The 20,307-nt window shown below is 38.8% G+C and overlaps 1 protein-coding gene across 1 annotated transcript in view; it reads right to left on the minus strand.

The window, feature by feature from the left end:
- Positions 1–16,011, minus strand: part of LOC110315429 (cytochrome P450 2C70-like) — a gene marked incomplete at its 5' end in the record, with an annotated part of 24,169 nt that extends 8,158 nt beyond the window's left edge. The window contains 5 exons of the mRNA XM_029534735.1: positions 4,681–4,868; positions 6,168–6,309; positions 7,216–7,389; positions 10,793–10,953; positions 15,862–16,011. Of these exons, the coding sequence (XP_029390595.1) occupies positions 4,681–4,868; positions 6,168–6,309; positions 7,216–7,389; positions 10,793–10,953; positions 15,862–16,011 (815 nt within the window). The remainder of the gene's footprint in view (positions 1–4,680; positions 4,869–6,167; positions 6,310–7,215; positions 7,390–10,792; positions 10,954–15,861) is intronic.
- Between the last annotated feature and the right edge of the window lie 4,296 nt (positions 16,012–20,307).

Genomic DNA, 20,307 nt, shown 5'->3' on the forward strand with positions numbered 1-20,307 from the left:
AAAAAAAAAAGAAGATATGGACACGGTGGTCAAATAAAATTCAAAGCAGAAAAAACTCCTAACCCAAAACTTCCAGGAAATCCAGGACACAATGAAAAGACCAAAGCTAAGAATAATAGAAATAGAAGAGAGTGGAGGTTTTCATATCAAAGGACCCATAAACACCTGCAAAAAAAAATATATATGTATATATGGAAGAAAACTTCCCTAACCTGAATTAAGAGATGCCCATATACATATGAGAAGCCTACAGACCACCAAACAGATTCAACCAGGAAAAAAAATCCTCTTGTCACACGGTAATCAAAACACTAAATGCACAGAACAAAGAATAGTAAAAGCTATAAAGGGGAAAAAGCAAAGTAACATTTAAAGGCAGACCTATCAGAATTACACACAACTTCTCAACAGACACTAAAAGCCAGAAGAGCATGGGCAGAGGTCACTCAGAGCCTAAGAGAACACAAATGTCAACCCATGCTAGTATACCCTGCAAAACTCTATCATCATAGACAGAAAACCAAAATATTCCATGACAAAACAAAATTCAAGCAATATCTACCAATCCAGCCCTACAGAGAATTCTAGAAGGAAAACTAATACAAGGAGGATACCTACACCAAAGGAAAAAATAAAACAAGATATTAATCTTCTCACGACAAAACAAAAAGGAGAGAATCACATACAAGTAATGCCACTTACAACAAACATAGCAGAAACTAACAATCATCTGTCCTTAGTATCTCTCAATATCAATGGACTCAATTCCCCAATAAAGACATAAGCTAACAGACTGGATGCACAAGCAGGATTCAGAATTTTGCTGCATACAAGAAACTCACTTCAATGAGCTAGAAAAAAGTCTTCCAAGCAAATGATCTCAAGAAACAAGTGGGATTTGCCATTCTAGTATCCAATAAAATAGACTTTCAAGCAAAAGTTAACAAGTGTGGTAGGAAGCACACTTCATATTCCTCAAAGGAAAAATCCACCAAGAGAAAGTCTCAATTCTTAACATCTATGCCCCAAATTCAAGGACATCCACATTCATAAAAGAAACTTTACTAAATCTCATAACACACAGTGAACCCTACACAATAATAGTGAGAGTCTTCAACACCATACTCTCACCAATGGCTAGGTTATTGAAACAGAAACAAAAGAAAGACACAGTGAATAGAGGTAATGGATTTAACAGATATTTGAAGATATAGACATAGATGTTACACTAAAAGATGTATATATATATATATATATATATATATATATATATATATATATATCTTCTTCTCAGCAACTCATGGTACCTTCTCCAAAACTGACCATATAATCGGTCAAAACACAAGCCTTAGCTGGTACAAGAAGAATGAAATAATTCCATGCGTCCTATCAGATCACCACAGACTAAGGCTAGACTTCATAACAACAAAAACAACAGAAAACCCACATATCCATGGAAACTGAACAACTCTCTACACAATGAAAATTATGTCAGAGAACAAAGGAAGAAAGAAATTAAAGATTTTATTCTTTTTAATTTTATTTTATTTTTAATTTATTTTTTACACTCCATATTTCATTCCCTGCCCCTCCAATCCAAATTCAACAAAAATGAGGGCACAACATACCTAAACTTATAAGACACAATGAAATATGTGCTAAGAGAAAAATCCATAGTACTAACTGCCCTGGTCAACAAATTAGAGAGCTCCTGCCATAACAACTTAACAGCATACCTGAAAGCCCTAGAAGAAAAAGAATCAAACACATCCAAGAGAGTAGAAAGCAGGAAATAATCAAACTTAGGGCCAAAATCTACCAAATAGAAACATAAAGAAAGATACAAAGAATAAACAAAACCAAAAGCTAGTTCTTTGAGAAAATCAACAAGATAGATAAGCTCTTAACCAGACTAACTAGAGGGCACAGAGACATTATCCAAATTAACAAAATCAGAAATGAAAAGGGAGACATAACAACAGAGAGTGGAGAAAATTTAAAAAATCATCATAGCCAACTACAAACGCCTATACTAAAAAAAGAAAAAAACCTGGAAAATCTAGATGAAGTGGGTGACTTTCTGGATGGATACCAGATAACAAAATAAAATCAGGAGCAGGTAAACTATCTAAACAGGCCCATATCCCATAAGGAAATTGAGGAAATCATTAAAAACCTCCCAACCAAAAAAAGGCCAAGACCAGATGGCTTTAGTGTAGAATTATACCAGACCTTCAGAGAAAAATTAATGCTAACATTCCTCAAACTATTCCATAAAATAGAAACAGAAGGAAAACTACCTAATTCATTCTATGATGCCACAATTGCACTGATACCTAAAGCACACATAGATTCAACAAAGAAACAGAACTTCAAGCCAATTTCTCTTACAAATATCAATGCAAAATTACTCAATAAAATTCTAGCAAACCAAACCCAAGAACACATCAAAAGGGTCATTTACCATGATCAAGTAGGCTTTGTTCAAGTGACACAAGTGTGGTTCAATATACTCTATTAATGTAATCCACTATATAAACAAACTCAAAGAAAAAAACCATATGATCATTTCATTAGATGCTGAAAAAGCGTTTGAAAAAATATAACACCCCTTTATGTTAAAAGTATTGGAGAGATTAGGAATTCAAAGCCCATACCAAGAAAAAAAAAATGGAGTATAGAATTGAACAGAGAATTCACAACAGAGGAGTATGGAATGTCTAAGAAGCACTTAAAGAAATATTCAAAGTTCTTAGTGATCAGGGAATTGAAAATCAAAACGACCCTGAGATTCAGCCTTATACCAATCAGAATGGCTAAGATCATAAACTCAAGTGACAGCACACGTTGGCAAGAATGTGGAGAAAGAGGAACCCTCCTCTATTGCTGGGGTGATTGCAAACTGGTACAACCATTCTGAAAAACAATCTGGAGTTTCCTCAGAAAATTGGAAATAGGCTGAAGACACAGCGATACCATCTTGGGAACATACCCAAAAGATGCCCCACCATGCCACAGGGGCATGTGATCCACTATGTTCATAGCATCCTTATCTGTGATCGCCAGAAGCAGGAAACAATCCAAATGCCCCACAACAGAAGAGTGGATACAGACAATGTGGTTCATTTACATACTGGAATACTATGCAGCTATTAAGGATGATGACATTATGAGTTTTGCAGGCAAATGGATGGAACTAGAAAATATCATCCTGAGTGCAGTATCTCAGACCCAAAAAGACATCCATGGTATGTACTCACTAATAAATGGATATTAGCCCCCCAAAAGCACAGCATAACTGGGATACAATTCACAGGACTCAAAAAGGTTAACAAGCCATAGGGCCCTAGTGAGGATGATTCATCCCCACTAGGGAAGTAGAAGAAACCAGAGGGCAAAGGGAGGGAGGAATGTGGGTGGGAGAGGGGAGAGAGAGGGGAAAAGGAGAACATGATCAGATGTTAGGGGCGACCAGGAATGAAGCCCTGATTGTCAGCAGAATGAATGGAAATATACAACTTTGGGAGATGAGAGGTGGCGGAACTCTCTAGAATGTACCAGAGACCTGGGAGGCAAGAGAATCTCAAGACTCAAAAGGAGGAACCTTAGATGAAATGCCCAACATTGGGGAGAGTAAACTTGTAGAATTCTCCTCCAGTAGAAAGACATCAAGTGGAGGGATGGGGTTGCCATCCCACAATCAAAAACTCTGACTCAGAATTGTCCCTGTCTAAAGGAACTTCAGGAACAAAAATGGAGAAGAGACTGAGAGAAAGGAGGTCCAGTGACAGGCACAAATTAGGACTCATCTCAGAGAGGCTCCAAGGTCTGACAGTATTACTGATGCTACGGTGTACTTACAGACAGGAGCCTAGCATGGATGCCCTTGGAGAGGCCCAACAAGCGGCTGACTGAGACAAAAGCAGATACCTACACCCAACCAATAGACCGAACACAGAAGCCATAGACCCCTGTGGTTGAATTATAAAGAGGCTGGAAGAAGCTAAGGAGGAGGGTGACCCTCCTCCTTAAGAGGACCTTTAGTCTCAACAAACCTGGACCTCCAAAATATTTCAGACACTGAACCACCAACCAAGCAGCAGACACTAACTGATCCGAGGCTCTGACACAAACACAGCACAGGACTGCCTGGTCTGGACTTAATGAAAGAGATGTACCTAACCCTTGAGAGAGTTGAGGCCCCAGGAAATGGGATGGCCTGTCAGGGTATGGGGATCTATTGGGGTGTGGGGACATCCTCTTGGAGACAGGGAAGGAGAAATGGGATAAGGAACTGTTGAAGGGCAATACAGGAGAGGGATAATGACTGGACTATAAAAAAGATTCAAGTTAATAAAAAAAGAAAAGAAAAATAGAATACAGAGGGAAATGGAAATTTAGAAGTGTGGTTAATTGACAAGAGTAGTAAAACCTACTGGAAAGCAAAGATGCAGACAGCCGATGGCATTAACAGTCAAGAAAGACACAGGTATATCAATGTACTGAAAAGTTAGTAAGAACCCAATCATGACAAAGGACAAAGGCAAAGGAACATAAAATGAGAAGTAAGATGTTTGGACTATAAGTCTAGCATCTCTGTGCAAGACCAGGTCATCTGCAATCACATTACTTGATCGTTAACAGGCAAAAATGCCTAGTGAAGGAACAAAGGAAACACACCTTGGGAATGTGGTATCCTCTGAATTCCACATCCTGTGTTGTTTTACGAGGCAAAGGAATAGGGATAAGATCAATGTATCTCTGGATCTCATGCAGCACAGCATCTGTGTAGGGCATGTGGCTCCTGTCCTTCATGCAGGGGCTCCGGTGGCTGCCAATCACACGTGCAATTTCTTCTTGAATTTTAGCTTCCAGGTCAGAAATCATAGTTTTAGATAGAATTGTCTTTTATATGATTATTGATCATTTCATATTGTGGTAGAAAGTGAAGAGTTAGAAAAACCAAATTTCTCCATTTTCATAACAGAAAATAAACTAATCACAGGGGATATGATTCTAAATATGAAACTCAACTGAAGCCAATATTTAAAACTCCTAGAGATTATAAATACTTTTAGCAAAGTGGTAAGATGTAATGTTAACATATTGAATCAATACCTTCCCCATATAGCAATAACAATCACCCTGAGAAATAAATTGCTAAAATAAACATAGCAGCATCACACAATAAAATAAAACATGCAGTTGGGGGAAGGACTAAATGGTGTAGACAAAACTGAATATCTATATGCAGAAGAGTAAAATTATATCCATGTCTTTCACTCTACACAATAATCATTGTCGCCTCCCTTCAACTTTGAAGCAGACTGGTTCAGATCTCACTGCCACTAGCACAGGACCACCTGGGGTGGTCCCTTCGACCTGCCAAGCCTGCTCTATTGCTTGCACCTGCCACTGCTCTTCAAAACAGTCGCCTTTCAAAGCAGTCGACACTGCCTGCTGAGAAGACTTTTAGACATTCCAGAGACACCACCCTGACGATCTGCCTACAGGCTCTCACCTGTCTGAGAGGCCCCAATAACTGGGTGGTGGGGGGTGGACCTTCCCCCTCTTTATAAACTCTGAATTTTATTAAACTTGTGGGCTTTGATCAGAACACTTTTGTCTTAGCCACATTTCCTTTTTCGCCGTCTATTCTCTTTCAGCCCCAGCTCGTCTTTCGGGAGAACCCTGGTTCGGGTGGGGCCGCGGGCGGTCTCACTCAAATCATTTCAAAGTAGATTAAAACTATTAAATAATTGCAATCTAAAATGCTCCTGCTTCTAGAGAAAACATCATGGGTGCACTACAAGAAGTAAATGGAGGGAGGAACTTTTCAAACAAAAACCTTATAATAGGGCACTGGACCCAAGAGTCCACAGATGGGAGCAAATGAAATAAAAAGTGTCTACATAGCAAAAGAAACTAACAGCAGAGTGAAAAGATGGAGTGTAATCTTGTCCAGGTATCTTTAAGACAGGGACTTATGTGGCTTAAATACTTCTTTCTTTACTGTGACCTAGTTTCAATTGTTTTTATCTAGTTGGAGTTAAGAATACTAAATCCCACACATGATGCTAGTATAGCATCTATTTAAGAGTGTGGCAGCTTCTAGTGCTGTCAGTCTATTTCTACCTGGACATCCATCTGCCAATCTCCGATCATACCTGTGACTTCTGGGTGCTTCAGCAGAAGAAAAAGCCCATATTTCATTGTGGAGCTTGTTGTCTCTGTTCCCGCATGAAAAAGATCAGATACGGTGGCGATCATGTTATCCATGCCATATTCAGACTTTTTATTGTGTTTTTCCTAAAAATTATAGGTGAGAGGAATTAGTTTTCTTGCTTTGCTTTGCTTTAAAGTCTTTAAGGTAACAAAATCATTCAATATGAGAGAAACATTTTGTAGATAAACTAGATATCAGAAAGTGTTTTAACTGAAGACAAAGGTAGATGTATGGAACTCCTAAGATTCCTGCACACAGTTAAAACATAATCAAAGTTCCAACATTTTAAGGTTTTTTAATTGTTGTTCCTCACTTCTAACCCACTGGAGAAAATAAGTTCTGTGATCTTTTTCAAACGTAATCTATATCAAGACACTTACAAAAACTATCATTTCTACAACCTGTTGAATCTTTATTACATTTAAGGTCTCTAAACACATACAAACTCCATTGGTATTTTCAGTCTTCAGTCCTTACAACCACCACCATAATTCAAATTAGTGTCACCTTCTCAAAGTTAGCTCTTTTGAGGACTGCAATTAACATCCTCTAGCTTATCCTCCTGTTAATCTAAACTGGAGTTTCCTCAAAGCCTAGCTCAACTGTGAAGTCTTCTTAGAGTGTCTTTAAAGAAAAACCCTGTGTTCTCTAAATCACTACATCTGGTGTTCATGAAAGTTCTTTTACCTATAATGACATCTTCTCATCACTCTTAAATGGAAGTGTATGTGCATTTACTTGCCTCAAATTGTAGAACAGGCCTAGAATATGGTAAACAGTTTAATTTAAAAAAAAAAAAAAAAAAAAAAACCCTGAGAATCTTAATGATCCCTAAATATTCTATATGATTTGCCTAAGAAATTGGTCCCCAAAACAATCAATATATCACTAGAAGGAACATGAATTCGATTATCCTGCTTGCACCAAGAAAATGAAAACTAAGTCAGAACACCCACAAATGTGAAGTAGCGAGTCAGCGTCACTTGTACCTTTTCCATTTTAATCAGGAAATAGTCAATAAAGTCCTGAGGGTCACTGAGGTTCAGAGATTCTTGATGCCTTTTTATTTCCTTCAAAATGAACGCTTTTATTTCAGTCAAAATTTTGAAGTATTCATTATGGCTTCCTGGGAGATAGGATAAGATAGGGTAGGCACTGCACAGCTAGAAGAGAAAACTTTCATTAATGTAAGCAGCAAACATTCCAGAACATAGATAGCCTGTCTAGCTTCGTACACCACTTTATAATAGGTGAAATTCACATGCCTCCTGTACTCCTATATACCTAGCATTTGGTGGAGCAGGCATAGCATAGGACAAAGGGCCAGAACTTTCATGTGTACAGCTTGTGCAGTGAATATGAATTCAATTCCTGACATCAGAGCTCCAAAGGAATGTGTGTGCTGATCTCACTTTCCCATTTGTTCTATCAAGAACATTGAGATTCGGAATGACTAGTCAAAAATTCTAGAATAACACATTAGTGATAACAGGGGTAGAAGCAGTCTGCATCCCAGTTTACCCCATGCATATTCCACCGGTCACCTGAAAAATGTCAATACCAATAGACATGCTAAAGTGCAAGCAGAATCTCATGGGGTCCTACATCTATATAAATAAAGACTGCAGAAAGAGGGAGAATAAGTCCTCTCTGGGGATGTCTCCTAATATATAACATTAAACAAAGTGATCAGTCCTGAAGTCATATACATACAAGCAACACTAAACATACTTAGCATTATGTATTTATATATTCATGTGTGTGTATGTATATATAATCTAACAAATTTTTTTAAGGCCATGAGTTTGTAAAAGAGTAAGAGGGATAAGTCATGGTATGATTTGGAAAGAGGGAACATAAGAAAGTTTGGAAGGATAAAATGCAAGAAAATAATGTAATTATATTTCATTTAAATAAATAATTAAGTCAGGAGGGATCCAGCACTTGCTGCAATTAAGAAACAGTACATCCAAAGCTCACTGTAGTATCTCAGGTCCATTTCAGTCTTCTCCTTCAGGAGCTCCTGAGATTCGTTCCCCACCACCAAAGGCCAATATGGTGAAGCCAATCAAGAGCCAGAACACTTTTCAGGAGGCCAGAGTATCTGCATGGGATAAGCTATGATGATGGACTTCTCAGCTACATTGTGCTGATCTAACAAATTACCACACCCTTCTTTCATTTCTTCTTGGAAAGCATGCCAATGTGGTGTTCTTTGTAGTAGAACTAGATAGTTTCTAGGACAATAGTGCAAATGCATGCCAAAATTTCATGTATTTAAAATGGGTTATATATATTATATATGTACATATATTTGCATATATTTAATCTAATTTATGTTTTATACATTATAGTTTATGATTTGCACATAATATATTTATGTTATATATTATATGTATATATATATAATACATTTGTATATATTTATATATACATAGAACCTTGAATTTGAATGAGAGCAGAGAACAGGAATTACATGAGAGGAGTTGAAATAAGGAAAGGGAAGGGGTAAATGATGTGATTATGAACTCAAAAAAAAATTTTTTTGAAGTACACCCATTGTCTAGGTGTCTAAATCTGTCTTTTTTTATTGGAAATTAGAATGAAGTAGGAATATTCAATAATATCATCTTATAAATAACAATAAAATGTTAATTACAGCCATTTGATCAAACCAAAACGAAAGCCTGAGCTGCTTTGGGTAATGTGTGTCCTATGGCTGGGTTACAGATTCTTGCTCCAATACTGAAGGAAATAAACTATTCGCTCTCCATTGCCCTTGTTTTGTGGAACACATTTTGCCCTTATAATCTATAGAACCATGTGTTGTTCAGGATCAAATAGCATACGTTAGAAGCATTTTCTGACCATGCACCACATAGTAAGAAATGCATTCTGGACCCTGAAGTTCTATTTTCAAATACTGGGCAAAAATCAGGAAAGGGCTGTTGTTTTCCAAAAGAAATGCTTAGGTAAGATTGAAGTTCTCTGATTCTGCATTTTTCTTTGTATTCTATTTTATATCAACTATTCTCCTTAAGTTTTAAATAAAGCAGATAATTCATGAGTTGTTTAGGAACTATAACCAATAAGAACCAGTAAAAAATAACCTAGAAATTTTATAAGCAAGGGGAAACTAAAAGCATTCAAACCATCTTCATATACTTTTTAAAAAAGATTTATTTATTTTATGCATATGAGTGCATCACCATTGCTCTCTTCACACACACCAGAAGAGGGCACCAGACCCCATTACAGATGTTTGTGACCCCCCTTGTGGTTGCTGGGAATTGAACTCAGGACCTCTAGAAGAACAGTCAGTGCTCTTAACCACTGAGCCATCTCTCCAGCCCCCCATCTTCACATACTTTTAAGTTGAGCTTTTCTTTGTTGTTTTGTTTCCTTGTTTGAAAATGAGGTTTGTTATAGGGTGTCGCTATGTAGCCCAGGTTAGACTAAATCTTATGCAGCCAAGGATATATTATTAAACCCATCAATGAAAATGCCTCTGAAAAAAATATAAACTAATATTGGACCTAGAGAGGTGATTCAGGGATTCAGAACTTATGTAGCTCTTGCAGAATCCCCAAGTTCAGCTCACAGAATGTCTGTCATGCAGTGCTAGGGACCACTGATGACTTTACTTGCAGGGAATCCAACACCTTCTTGAGGACTTAGCAGCCACCTGCACTCAGATATGTACATACTCACAGACAAGCACAAACTTACCAATAATTAATCATAAAAGGAAATCTTAAATAAAACGTTAATACTAAACAGGATCACATCTGTAATTTCAACTACTCAGGAGGCTGAATCACAAATATCCTGAAATCAAGACTAGCCTGGAATATAATATGTCATAAAACTTATAGAAAATGATAATATAAACAAATTTTGCAGGCTACACAGCATTCCAATGTATCATTAATTTCCCACTGACTGTGTTATGTGAGAAAATGTAGAAATAATGGGGGAATATGTGTAACAAAATTACCTAGCAGATGAAAAGTTAGTTTTGTTCAAGTATATTCTCCCAGAAAAAAATGCTGAAATAGGGGAGGAATGAAAGGAAGAAAAGAGGGCTGGTGAGATGGCTCAGTGGGTAAGAGCACCCGACTGCTCTTCCAAAGGTCTGGAGTTCAAATCCCAGCAACCACATGGTGGCTCATAACCATCCGTAACAAGATCTGACGCCCTCTTCTGGAGTATCTGAAGATAGCTACAATGTACTTACATATAATAAATAAATAAATCTTTAAAAAAAAAAAAAAAGGAAGGAAGAAAAGAAAAAGGGAGGGAATCAGAGAAAAATGAATTCTCTAATAAAGGGAAACAGTTATAGGACAGAATGTACAAGTCTGCCCTTGACACACTCTAAAAATCTTTCGTATTCCAAAGTTCACTCTTTTTTGAACTTGAAAGCTATCCATATGCTCTCAGAATGCCAGCACTTCAGTACATCTGATTTAAGACCCACAAAGCTGATATCCTGAGTATTAGCTGGACAGTGAAGGCACAGACCTGAGTCACGAAATGTTTCCCATAAACAGAACTGGACCTTACCTGGATCCAAGGAGATGTTAAAATTTCAATAATTCTTTGAAAATTCTTCATGAAGCCTATGAATATATCATCATTGTAGTCAAAGCGATGCTGGAAAATGACAGCAGAAATCACATTGCAGGGAACACAGGCCAAAAGAAAGTTAGGGTCACAGGGAGACCCTAGAAGAAAGGTAGTTAGAAGTTGATATACAATCCTCTAACAGATTAAATTTTCAAATTAAAGCACTTAGGAGTATGAGCTACCTACACAGAATCATCACTGTGCCCTCCACAAGCCTAAAATATGCTTTATTCTGTGCCCCCAAAATAAACAGTCTGATATTCTCCACCTAATTTATAGTCTACAGATACTCTCTTCTTTTAAACATGCTCCCTTAGTCCTCATTAAAAATATAAATCTAGAGCCAGGTGTGGTGGCACACGCCTTTAATCCCAGCACTTGGAAGGCAGAGGCAGGCGGATTTCTGAGTTGGAGGCCAGCCTGGTCTACAGAGTGAGTTCCAGGACAGCCAGGGCTACACAGAGAAACCATGTCTCGAAAAAACAAAACAAAACAAAACAACAACAAAAAAATATGAATCTAGATCATGTAACATATATAAATGTGTGCAATTTAAATCTAAGTGTAGACTGTTCCTCATAGTGCCTTATCAAATCTTAACAACTCAAGGGTCCAGGTTAGTTGAGATTGCTGATCTTCCTATTGGGTCACCTCCTCCCCAACTTCTTCCTGTCTTTCTCTAAGTCAACTACATGGAGCCCTAACTTCAGTCCAATGGTTGGGTGTAAGTATCTACCTCTGTCTATGTCAGCTGTTTGTTGGGCCTCTCTGAGGGCAGCTCCTGTTTGTAAGCACACCATAGCATCAGTAAGTGTCAAGCCTTAGAACTTCCCCTTGAGATGGACCCCAATTTAGGCCAGTCCCTGTACCACTTTTCCCTAAGTCTCTTCTCCACTTTTGTCCCTGCATTATTTTAGATAGGAACAGTTCTGGACCCCTGAGATCTCTCAGACACTGAGCCACCAACCAGGCAGCATGCATGAGCTGGTCCGAGGCCCCTGACACATGTACAGCAGAGGACTGCCTGGTCTGGCCTCAGGAGAAGAAGATGCACCTAACCCTCAAGAAACTTGAGGCCACAGGGATTGAGGAGGCCTGGTAGGGGTGAGGTGGGAGAATCCTCTTGGAAACAGGGGTGGGGGGAGGAGGAATGGGATGAGGAACTGTGGGAGGGTGGACCTGGAGGGGGACCAGGAGGGAAGTAATGACTAAACTGCAAATAAATAAATAAATAAATAAATAAATAAATAAATAAATAAATGTAATAAAAAAATCTTAACAACTTAATTTATAAAATCAATTTCTTTTCTTCTAAAAACTCTTATGTTTTATTAAATCAAATAATTCCAACAAGCCAATGTGGTCAAATATTTTAAACTTCTGGATGAGATATTCTAGGCAAACCCATGTTATGTGTTACATTTGCAGCTCATCTACTTTAATAATGTCCCAAGCAGTTCCATGAGAACGGGGTAAGAGCCAGAGAATTTGGACACTGCTACTAGAAAATATCACCTAGACATGACAGGAAAAACAATATGAAAAAAACCCATGAACTCTCAACAACATGGTTCCCTGAATAAGAGTACCATAATGACCCAGTTGAAAGGACAAGCAAATACCACATGCTTCTATCTGTAGATAAAAGGTTACAGGCAATCAGTGCCTACTGAGACAGGGAGAGCCAGTCCTCCAAGAATAACTTCCCACACAGGTTGTCCAATGTTTGTATGCACATATGTCCAATAGGTATATGTACATATAAACTATGATAAATGAACTCAGTAAGTTCTGTACACAAGTGTGTGTGTGTGTGTGTGTGTGTGTGTGTGTGTGTGTGTGTGTGTGTGTGTAAAACAATAATAACAACAATATAGAAGATATTATGAATTTGGGGAGGTTATGGAAGTGATATAGATCAAGGCTCATGCACCAAGTTTCCAAAAAAATAAATTTTTAAGTATAATGTACTCTCAACTTCCAAAGCACATTCTCATGTGGTGTTTTTCATATAGCCCAACATTAAAGAATGACATCCATAAATTTGGGGGTAAGGGGGTCAACAGAAGAAACATGAAATTGTATTTAACAAAGTACACTTAAAATGGGTAGTTCAAATGGGCTTTTCTTACATATGGATGACAGAAAGTGAAAATATAGTCTGATGTTTGAAAGTATGCATGGTAGTTTGTGGAACATACTAAAGTATACAGTGCACATATTACCAGCTCTTAGGTTCATCTCATACTCATCCTCTTGCACCCACATCTGGAAACAGATTACAAGACCTAGTATGCCTTCATTCAATGTGGGGAGTAAAGTCAACTCATGCTACCCTTGGGCTGCTGAAGAGCCTTCTCATCCTAGACTCCCATCGTTTTTTTAGTGGTGGTGGTGGTGGTGGTGATATCTTTAATTCTTTTTAAACTCCAGTCATTATCCCCTTCCTGGTCTGCCCTATGACAGTTCCTCATCCCATTCCTCCTCCACCCACCCCTGGTCTCCAAGAGAATGTCCTCAACCTGCCACCACACCACACCAAACACCACTCCCACACCCCACCCCACCAGGCCACCACCCTCCCTGAAGTCTCAAGCCTCTCAAGGGTTAGATACATCTTCTTTTACTGAGGCCAGACCAGGCAGTCCTCTTCTATACATGTGTAGGGGGCCTCATAACAGCTAGTGTATTTTGCCTGGTTGGTGGAGAGATCTCAGAGGTCCAGGTTGTTTGAGACTGATGGTTTTCCTATGAGGTTGCCCTCCTCCTCAATTTCTGCCAGCCTTCCTCTAATTCAACCACAGGGATCACCAATTTCAGACCACTGGTAGGGTGTAAGTGTCTGCCTCTCTCTAGGTCAGCTGCTTGTTGGGCCTCACAGCAGGCAGCCATGCTAGGCTCCTGTCTGTAAGCACACCATAGCAACAGTAATAGTGTCAGATCTTAGAGTATCCCCTTGAGATGAATCCCAATTTGGGCCTGTCACTGGACCTCCTTTCCCTCAATCTTTTCTCCATTATCATCCCTGAAGTTCTTTTAGAGAATCTCTTACCTTCCAGGTCTCTGGTAAATACTAGAGGGTCCTCTAACCTCCCATTTCCCAAGGTTGCCTGTTTCAATGCATTCTGCTGGCCCTCAGGGCTTCACTCCTGTTTCCAACCCCAAATATCTGATCATGTTCCCCTTTTCCCTCCCCCTCTGCTCTCCCACCACAGTTTTTCTCTTCCTCTGCCTCCCCATGATTGCTTTCTTCTCCCTTCCTAGATCCCCACCTGAATCAATATGAAATCATCAAAGCACAAGCTCTATCCTGAATTTTCACACCCCTTTCAGAATCTCCAGAAATTATCATTATGTGACTAATGAACCTATCCATGTGCTGTCAAGTGTGTGCCACCTGCACAGTGTGTCTGTGTTTTGACAACCACCACATTACAACCTCAGAAGAAAAGAGCTAGTTAGAACTAAATGTAAAAATTACAAAGATAACAGGTCTACCCACCTACGATGAACCTTCCAGTGTTTTGAGTTATGCAATGAAGAAATGGCGTCACTGAGAGTGTGAAGTCCAAGTGAGAGGTGGGATGAAGCCAAGTGTGAGTGAATGTGGGTCAGGAATTGAGGGAAAATCATAATTGAGTATAAATATTCTTGATCTTCCACACCATTTTCATACAAATTTGTATTGTACTTCATTGTATTATGTAACATTATTTTGTTGTTATGTTTGGTATATTATTTACATATGCAAAATCACTTCCAGCGTAACTATGAACCTTAACACTTTGTTTTACCAACTCAAACTTCAAAACATTATTCTAAGAAGTTGGTGGACATCTCAAAGATCTGCAGTGACTTTCAGGCACTGTAAATTTTTATGTTACTAACATCAAAGACTGAGATAAATCCATCAGCCAGAAGTAGAGTGATTGAATAAACTATATTGCGTCTAAATCAACAGAATGCTATAGCTCAGGTCTTAACATCCTAGAATCCATAAAAAGTTAAACACATGAGGCTGTCAACACATTTAAAAATCAACTAAAAGCAATAACAAACAATAACATATATAATGCATGTAGCATACTCTTTCGATTTCTGCATATATCTTACATATGCTGGTACTACACAGTGCCTAATTAATATTCACTTGCACATCCACTTTATTTCCACTATTTAACCTTAGATCAACAAGATTATATAAATATTGCAATATTATATTACATTTTATATAATACCAGAAATCTGTTAATTGTGTACTTAAATTTTATAGAATATTAGTATAGAACAAAATAATTCACCATGAAAAACAAAGTAAAATTATGTTAATGGTGTTCTTAAAAATATTTAGATACTGATGTTCTCAAACTTTGTATGTTTTCTGATCATGACCTTGTCCTTCCTGCCCATGCTTTCTCCTCTACCATGTCCCACACATGCATGTGCATAAATAAACACACGTGCACTGAGATTTATACTGAGGTGGGTTTATCATTCCCTATCCTCTCATGTGAATAGTTGTACATGACATATTAGATAATTTGTTTACCCTGCAATGCTTTCAAGAAGTTTCTTGACAACTCCCTTAGTTTTCAAAATTAATGGAAACAAAATGCTTGTTTTCCTTCCTGTTCACATAGCTAGTCATTTTTCCAGCCCTCTCCTGCAGTTAGGTGTAGTCCTGTTGCTTGATAGAGCCTTCCAATTTAAGATTGAATTTCTGTACTATTTACATATCTAACTTTAAAAATTATTGTTTTCTGTAGCTTTATCTCCTTACATAATCACATGAAAACAAGAACCATGAATAATATTGAAAGTTAATTGCACAAAAGTTGGTCAGTGTACGTCCTGGAAAGACTGGCATTATAACTACCTCACTTCTTACTATTGTCATGTGAACAGAGTAACCTTCAACTATATGTCTAATTCTATAACTGCTATAAAAGCCTACTTGTTATAAAAATTCCTCTTCCCTATCTGTTAAATATAAAAATGATATACACCATTGGTTTTTCTCAATGCTTCCACCAGACAATGGGCTTCCTCCTGAATTCGGTCTTCAATAGTTTTCTTTCCCATCCCCAGAGACCTTAAGATCATAATAGAAAAACGTCGTGTTTGCTCCCATATTTCTCCATTGCTGAAAATTATTCCTGTTGAGGCAAAAAAAAATCCTGAGTGAGGTAACCCAATCACAAAAGAACACACATGATATGCACTCACTGATAAGAGGATATTAGCCCCAAAACTTAGAATATCCAAGATACAATTTGCAAAAAAAAAATCAATTATAATGAATTATAGTTAAGAATATTCATCTCAGGAAATACTAACTCCTATGCGGGCATAGAAGACATATTTACATCAGCCACATCGTATACGAAACATCTCTTAATGCAACCTAGTATTTCACCACCAGGACTCTTGATTTCACATACTGAAGAGGTTGTTTCCCCTATTAATGTCCCAAAACCTCAGAGTAATTCTGTGAATCTTTGGTCTTCTCCATTTTACTGATAACAAAATCATGATAGCAAAATGCTTTCTTTATGGTCATACAAATTTTTTAAAATGCAGAAACCAAGTTAGTGCTAGCTTTTCTGATTTTGTATATGAATTTTAGAAAAATCAAGAAGCCATTCTTCAGAGAATTGAAGACTGAAATATAGTTGGGTGGTGACATGATTTCCTCGCACGGAGTGGAAATGGGGTAGAGGTGCTGAGACTGTTGTATTAGAAGGAATCTCACAACGCCATGTTGTTGTTGTTACTATTAGATATTTTCTTTATTTATATGTCAAATTTTATCCCCTATCCTCATTTTCCCTCTGAAACCTCCCCTAACTCATGCCTCTCCCCTGCTAATTAACCCACTCACTCCCACTTCACTGTCCTGGAATTCACCTACACTGGGGCATCCAGCCTTCATAAGACCAAGGGCCTCTCCTCTCACTGGTGTCCCACAAGGCCATCCATATGCAGCTAGAGCCTTGAGTTCTTCCATGTGTACACTTTGGTTGGTGGTTTCGTCCCTGGGAGCTCTGGGGATACTAGTTGGTTCGTATTGTTGTTCCTCCTATGGGGCAGCAAGCACCTTCTCTTTTGATCCTTTCTCTAGCTTCTCCATTGGGGACCTTGTGCTCAGCCCAGTGGATGGCTGAGGGAATCCACCTAGGTATTTGTCAGGCACTGGCAGAGCCTCTCAGAAGACAGCAATATCAGGCTTCTGTCAGCAAGCACTTGTTGGCATCCACAATAGTGTCTGGGGTTGGTGACTGTACATGGGATAGATCCCCAGGTGGGACAGTCACTGGATGGCCTTTCCTTCCGTTTCTGCTCCAAAGTTTGTCTCTGCATCTCCTCCCATGGTATTTTGATCCTCCTTCTAAGAAGGACCAAAGTATTCTCAATGTGATCTTCCTTCTTGGACTTCTTATGGTCTGTAAATTGTATCTTGGGTTAATATCCACTTATCAGTGAGTGCATACCATGTATGTGATTTTGTGATTGGGTTACCTCGCTCAAGAGGATATTTCCTAGTTCCATCCATTTGCCGAAGAAATTCACGAATTCATTGTTTTTAACAGCTGAGTAGTATGCCATTATATAAATGTACCACATTTTCTGTATCTATTCCTCTGTTGAAGGACATCTGGGTTCTGACCAGCTTCCAGATATTACAAATAAGGCTGCTTTGAACATAGTGGAGCATGTGTCCTTATTACATTTTGGAGCATCTTCTGGATGTATATCCAGGAGTAGTAAGGCTGGGTGCTCAGGTAATACTATGTCCAATTTTCTGAGGAACCACCAGACTGATTTCCAGAGTCATTTACCAGCTTGCAACCCTACCAAGAATGGAGGAGTATTAATCTTTCTCCACATCATCCTCAGCATCTGTTGTCACCTGAATTTTTCATCTTAGCCATTCTGACTGGTGTAAGGTAGACTCTCAGGGTTGTTTTGATTTGCATTTCCCTAATGACTAAGGATGTTGTACATTTCTTTAGGTGCTTCTCAGCCATTCAGTTTTCCTCAGTTGAGAATTCTTTGTTTAGCTTTGTACCCCATTTTTAATATGGGTTCTTTGCTTCTCTGGGGTCTAACTTCTTGAGTTCTTCGTATATATTGGATATTAGCCCTCTCTAACATGTAGGATTGGTAAAGATCTTTTCCCAATCTGTTGGTTGCAGTTTTGTTCTATTGACAGTGTCCTTTGCCTTACAGAAGCTTTGCAATTTTGTGAGGTCCCATTTGTCCAATCTTGATCTTAGAACATAAGCTATTTGTGTTCAGTTCAGGAAATTTTACCCTGTGCCCATGTGATCGAGGCTGTTCCACAATTTCTTTCCTATTAGTTTCAGTGTATCTGGTTATATATGGAGGTCCTTGATCCACTTGGACTTGAGCTTCATACAAGGAGATAAGAATAGATCGATTTGCATTCTTCTACATGCAGACTGCCAATTGAACCAGCACCATTTGTTGAAAATGCTGTCTTTTTCTACTGGATGGTTTTAGCTCCTTTGTCAAAGACCAAACGACAATAGGTGTGTGGGTTCATTTCTGGGTCTTCAATTCTATTCCATAGATCTACCTGCCTGACACTGTACCAGTACCATGCAGTTTTTATGATGATTGCTCTGTAGTACAGCTTGAGGTCAGAGTTGGGAATCCCCCAGAAGTCCTTTTATTGTTGAGAATAGTTTTCCCTATCCTGGGTTTTTTTGTTAATCCAGATGAATTTGGAAATTGATCTTTCTCTTTTTTTATTAGATATTTTCTTCAATTACATTTCAAATGCTATCCCAAAAGTCCCCTATACCCTCCCCCTCCCCTGCTCCCNAACCCACTCACTCCTGCTTCCTGGCCCTGGCATTCCCCTGTACTGGGGCATATAATTTTCACAAGACCAAGGGCCTCTCATCCAAATGATGGCTAACTAGGCCATCTTCTGCTACCTATGCAGCTAGAGACACAAGTTCTGGGGGTACTGGTTAGTTCATATGGTTGTTCCTCCTATAGGGTTGCAGAGCCCTTCAGCTCCTTGGGTACTTTCTCTAGCTCCTCCACTGGGGGCCCTGTGTTCCTTCCAATGGATGACTTGGATGAAATTGCTCTTTCTAATTCTATGAAGAATTGATTTGGAATTTTGATGGGGATTGCACTGAATCTAGAGATTGCTTTCAACAAGATGGCCATTTTTGCTGTATTAATCCTACCAATCCATGAGCATGGGAGTACTTTCCATCTTTTGATATCTTCTTCAATTTATTTCTTCAGACACTTGAAGTTCTTGTCATACAGGTCTTTCACTTGCTTAGTTAGAGTCACACCAAGATGTTTTATATTATTTGTNACTATTGTGAAAGGTGTTGTTTCCATAATTTCTTTCTCAGCCTGTTTATCCTTTGAGTAGAGGAAGGCCACTGATTTGTTTGAGTTAATTTCATATCCAGTAACTTTGCTGAAGTTGTTTATCAGTAGTTGATCAGGAGTTCTCCAGTGGAATTTTTGGGGTCACTTAAGTATATTATCATATCATCTGCAAATAGTGATATTTTGACTTCTTCCTTTCCACTTTGTATCCCTTTGAACTTCTTTTGTTGTCTAATTGCTCTGTCTACGATTTCAGATACTCTATTGAACAGGTAGGGAGAGAGTGGACAGCCTTTTCTAGTTCCTGATTTTAGTGGGATTGCCTCAAGTTTCTCTCCATTTAGTTTGCTGTATATTGCTTTTACTATGTTTAGGTTTGGGCCTTAAATTCCTGATATTTCCAAGACTTTTATCATGAAGGGTGTTGGATTTTATCAAATGCTTTCTCAGCATATAATATGACTGTCTAAGGTGGGACCAGCCAGGAGCTCACAGGTTGCATGAGCAGTGGAGCAGTCAGGACAGGGTCCTTCCAGGTGCCATCTGCACCCAGGAGCTCGGGCTATTCCACAGCTCTCCGTGCATGGGTTCTGCCAAGGTAGGGCTGGTCTCCCAGGAGTGCTGGCACAGGCTTTCAGGCCCACAGGAGGGACAAGCTCAAGCCAGAGATAGCAAGACCAACTAACACCAGAGATACCCAGATGGCAAAAGGCATGTATAAGAGCCTTACCAACAGAAACCAAGGCTACATGGCATCATCANAATGATGGCTAACTAGGCCATCTTCTGCTACCTATGCAGCTAGAGACACAAGTTCTGGGGGTACTGGTTAGTTCATATGGTTGTTCCTCCTATAGGGTTGCAGAGCCCTTCAGCTCCTTGGGTACTTTCTCTAGCTCCTCCACTGGGGGCCCTGTGTTCCTTCCAATGGATGACTTGGATGAAATTGCTCTTTCTAATTCTATGAAGAATTGATTTGGAATTTTGATGGGGATTGCACTGAATCTAGAGATTGCTTTCAACAAGATGGCCATTTTTGCTGTATTAATCCTACCAATCCATGAGCATGG

Source organism: Mus pahari, unplaced genomic scaffold (assembly GCF_900095145.1).
Source record: "Mus pahari unplaced genomic scaffold, PAHARI_EIJ_v1.1 scaffold_9264_1, whole genome shotgun sequence".
NCBI classification, from domain to species: Eukaryota; Metazoa; Chordata; class Mammalia; order Rodentia; family Muridae; genus Mus; species Mus pahari.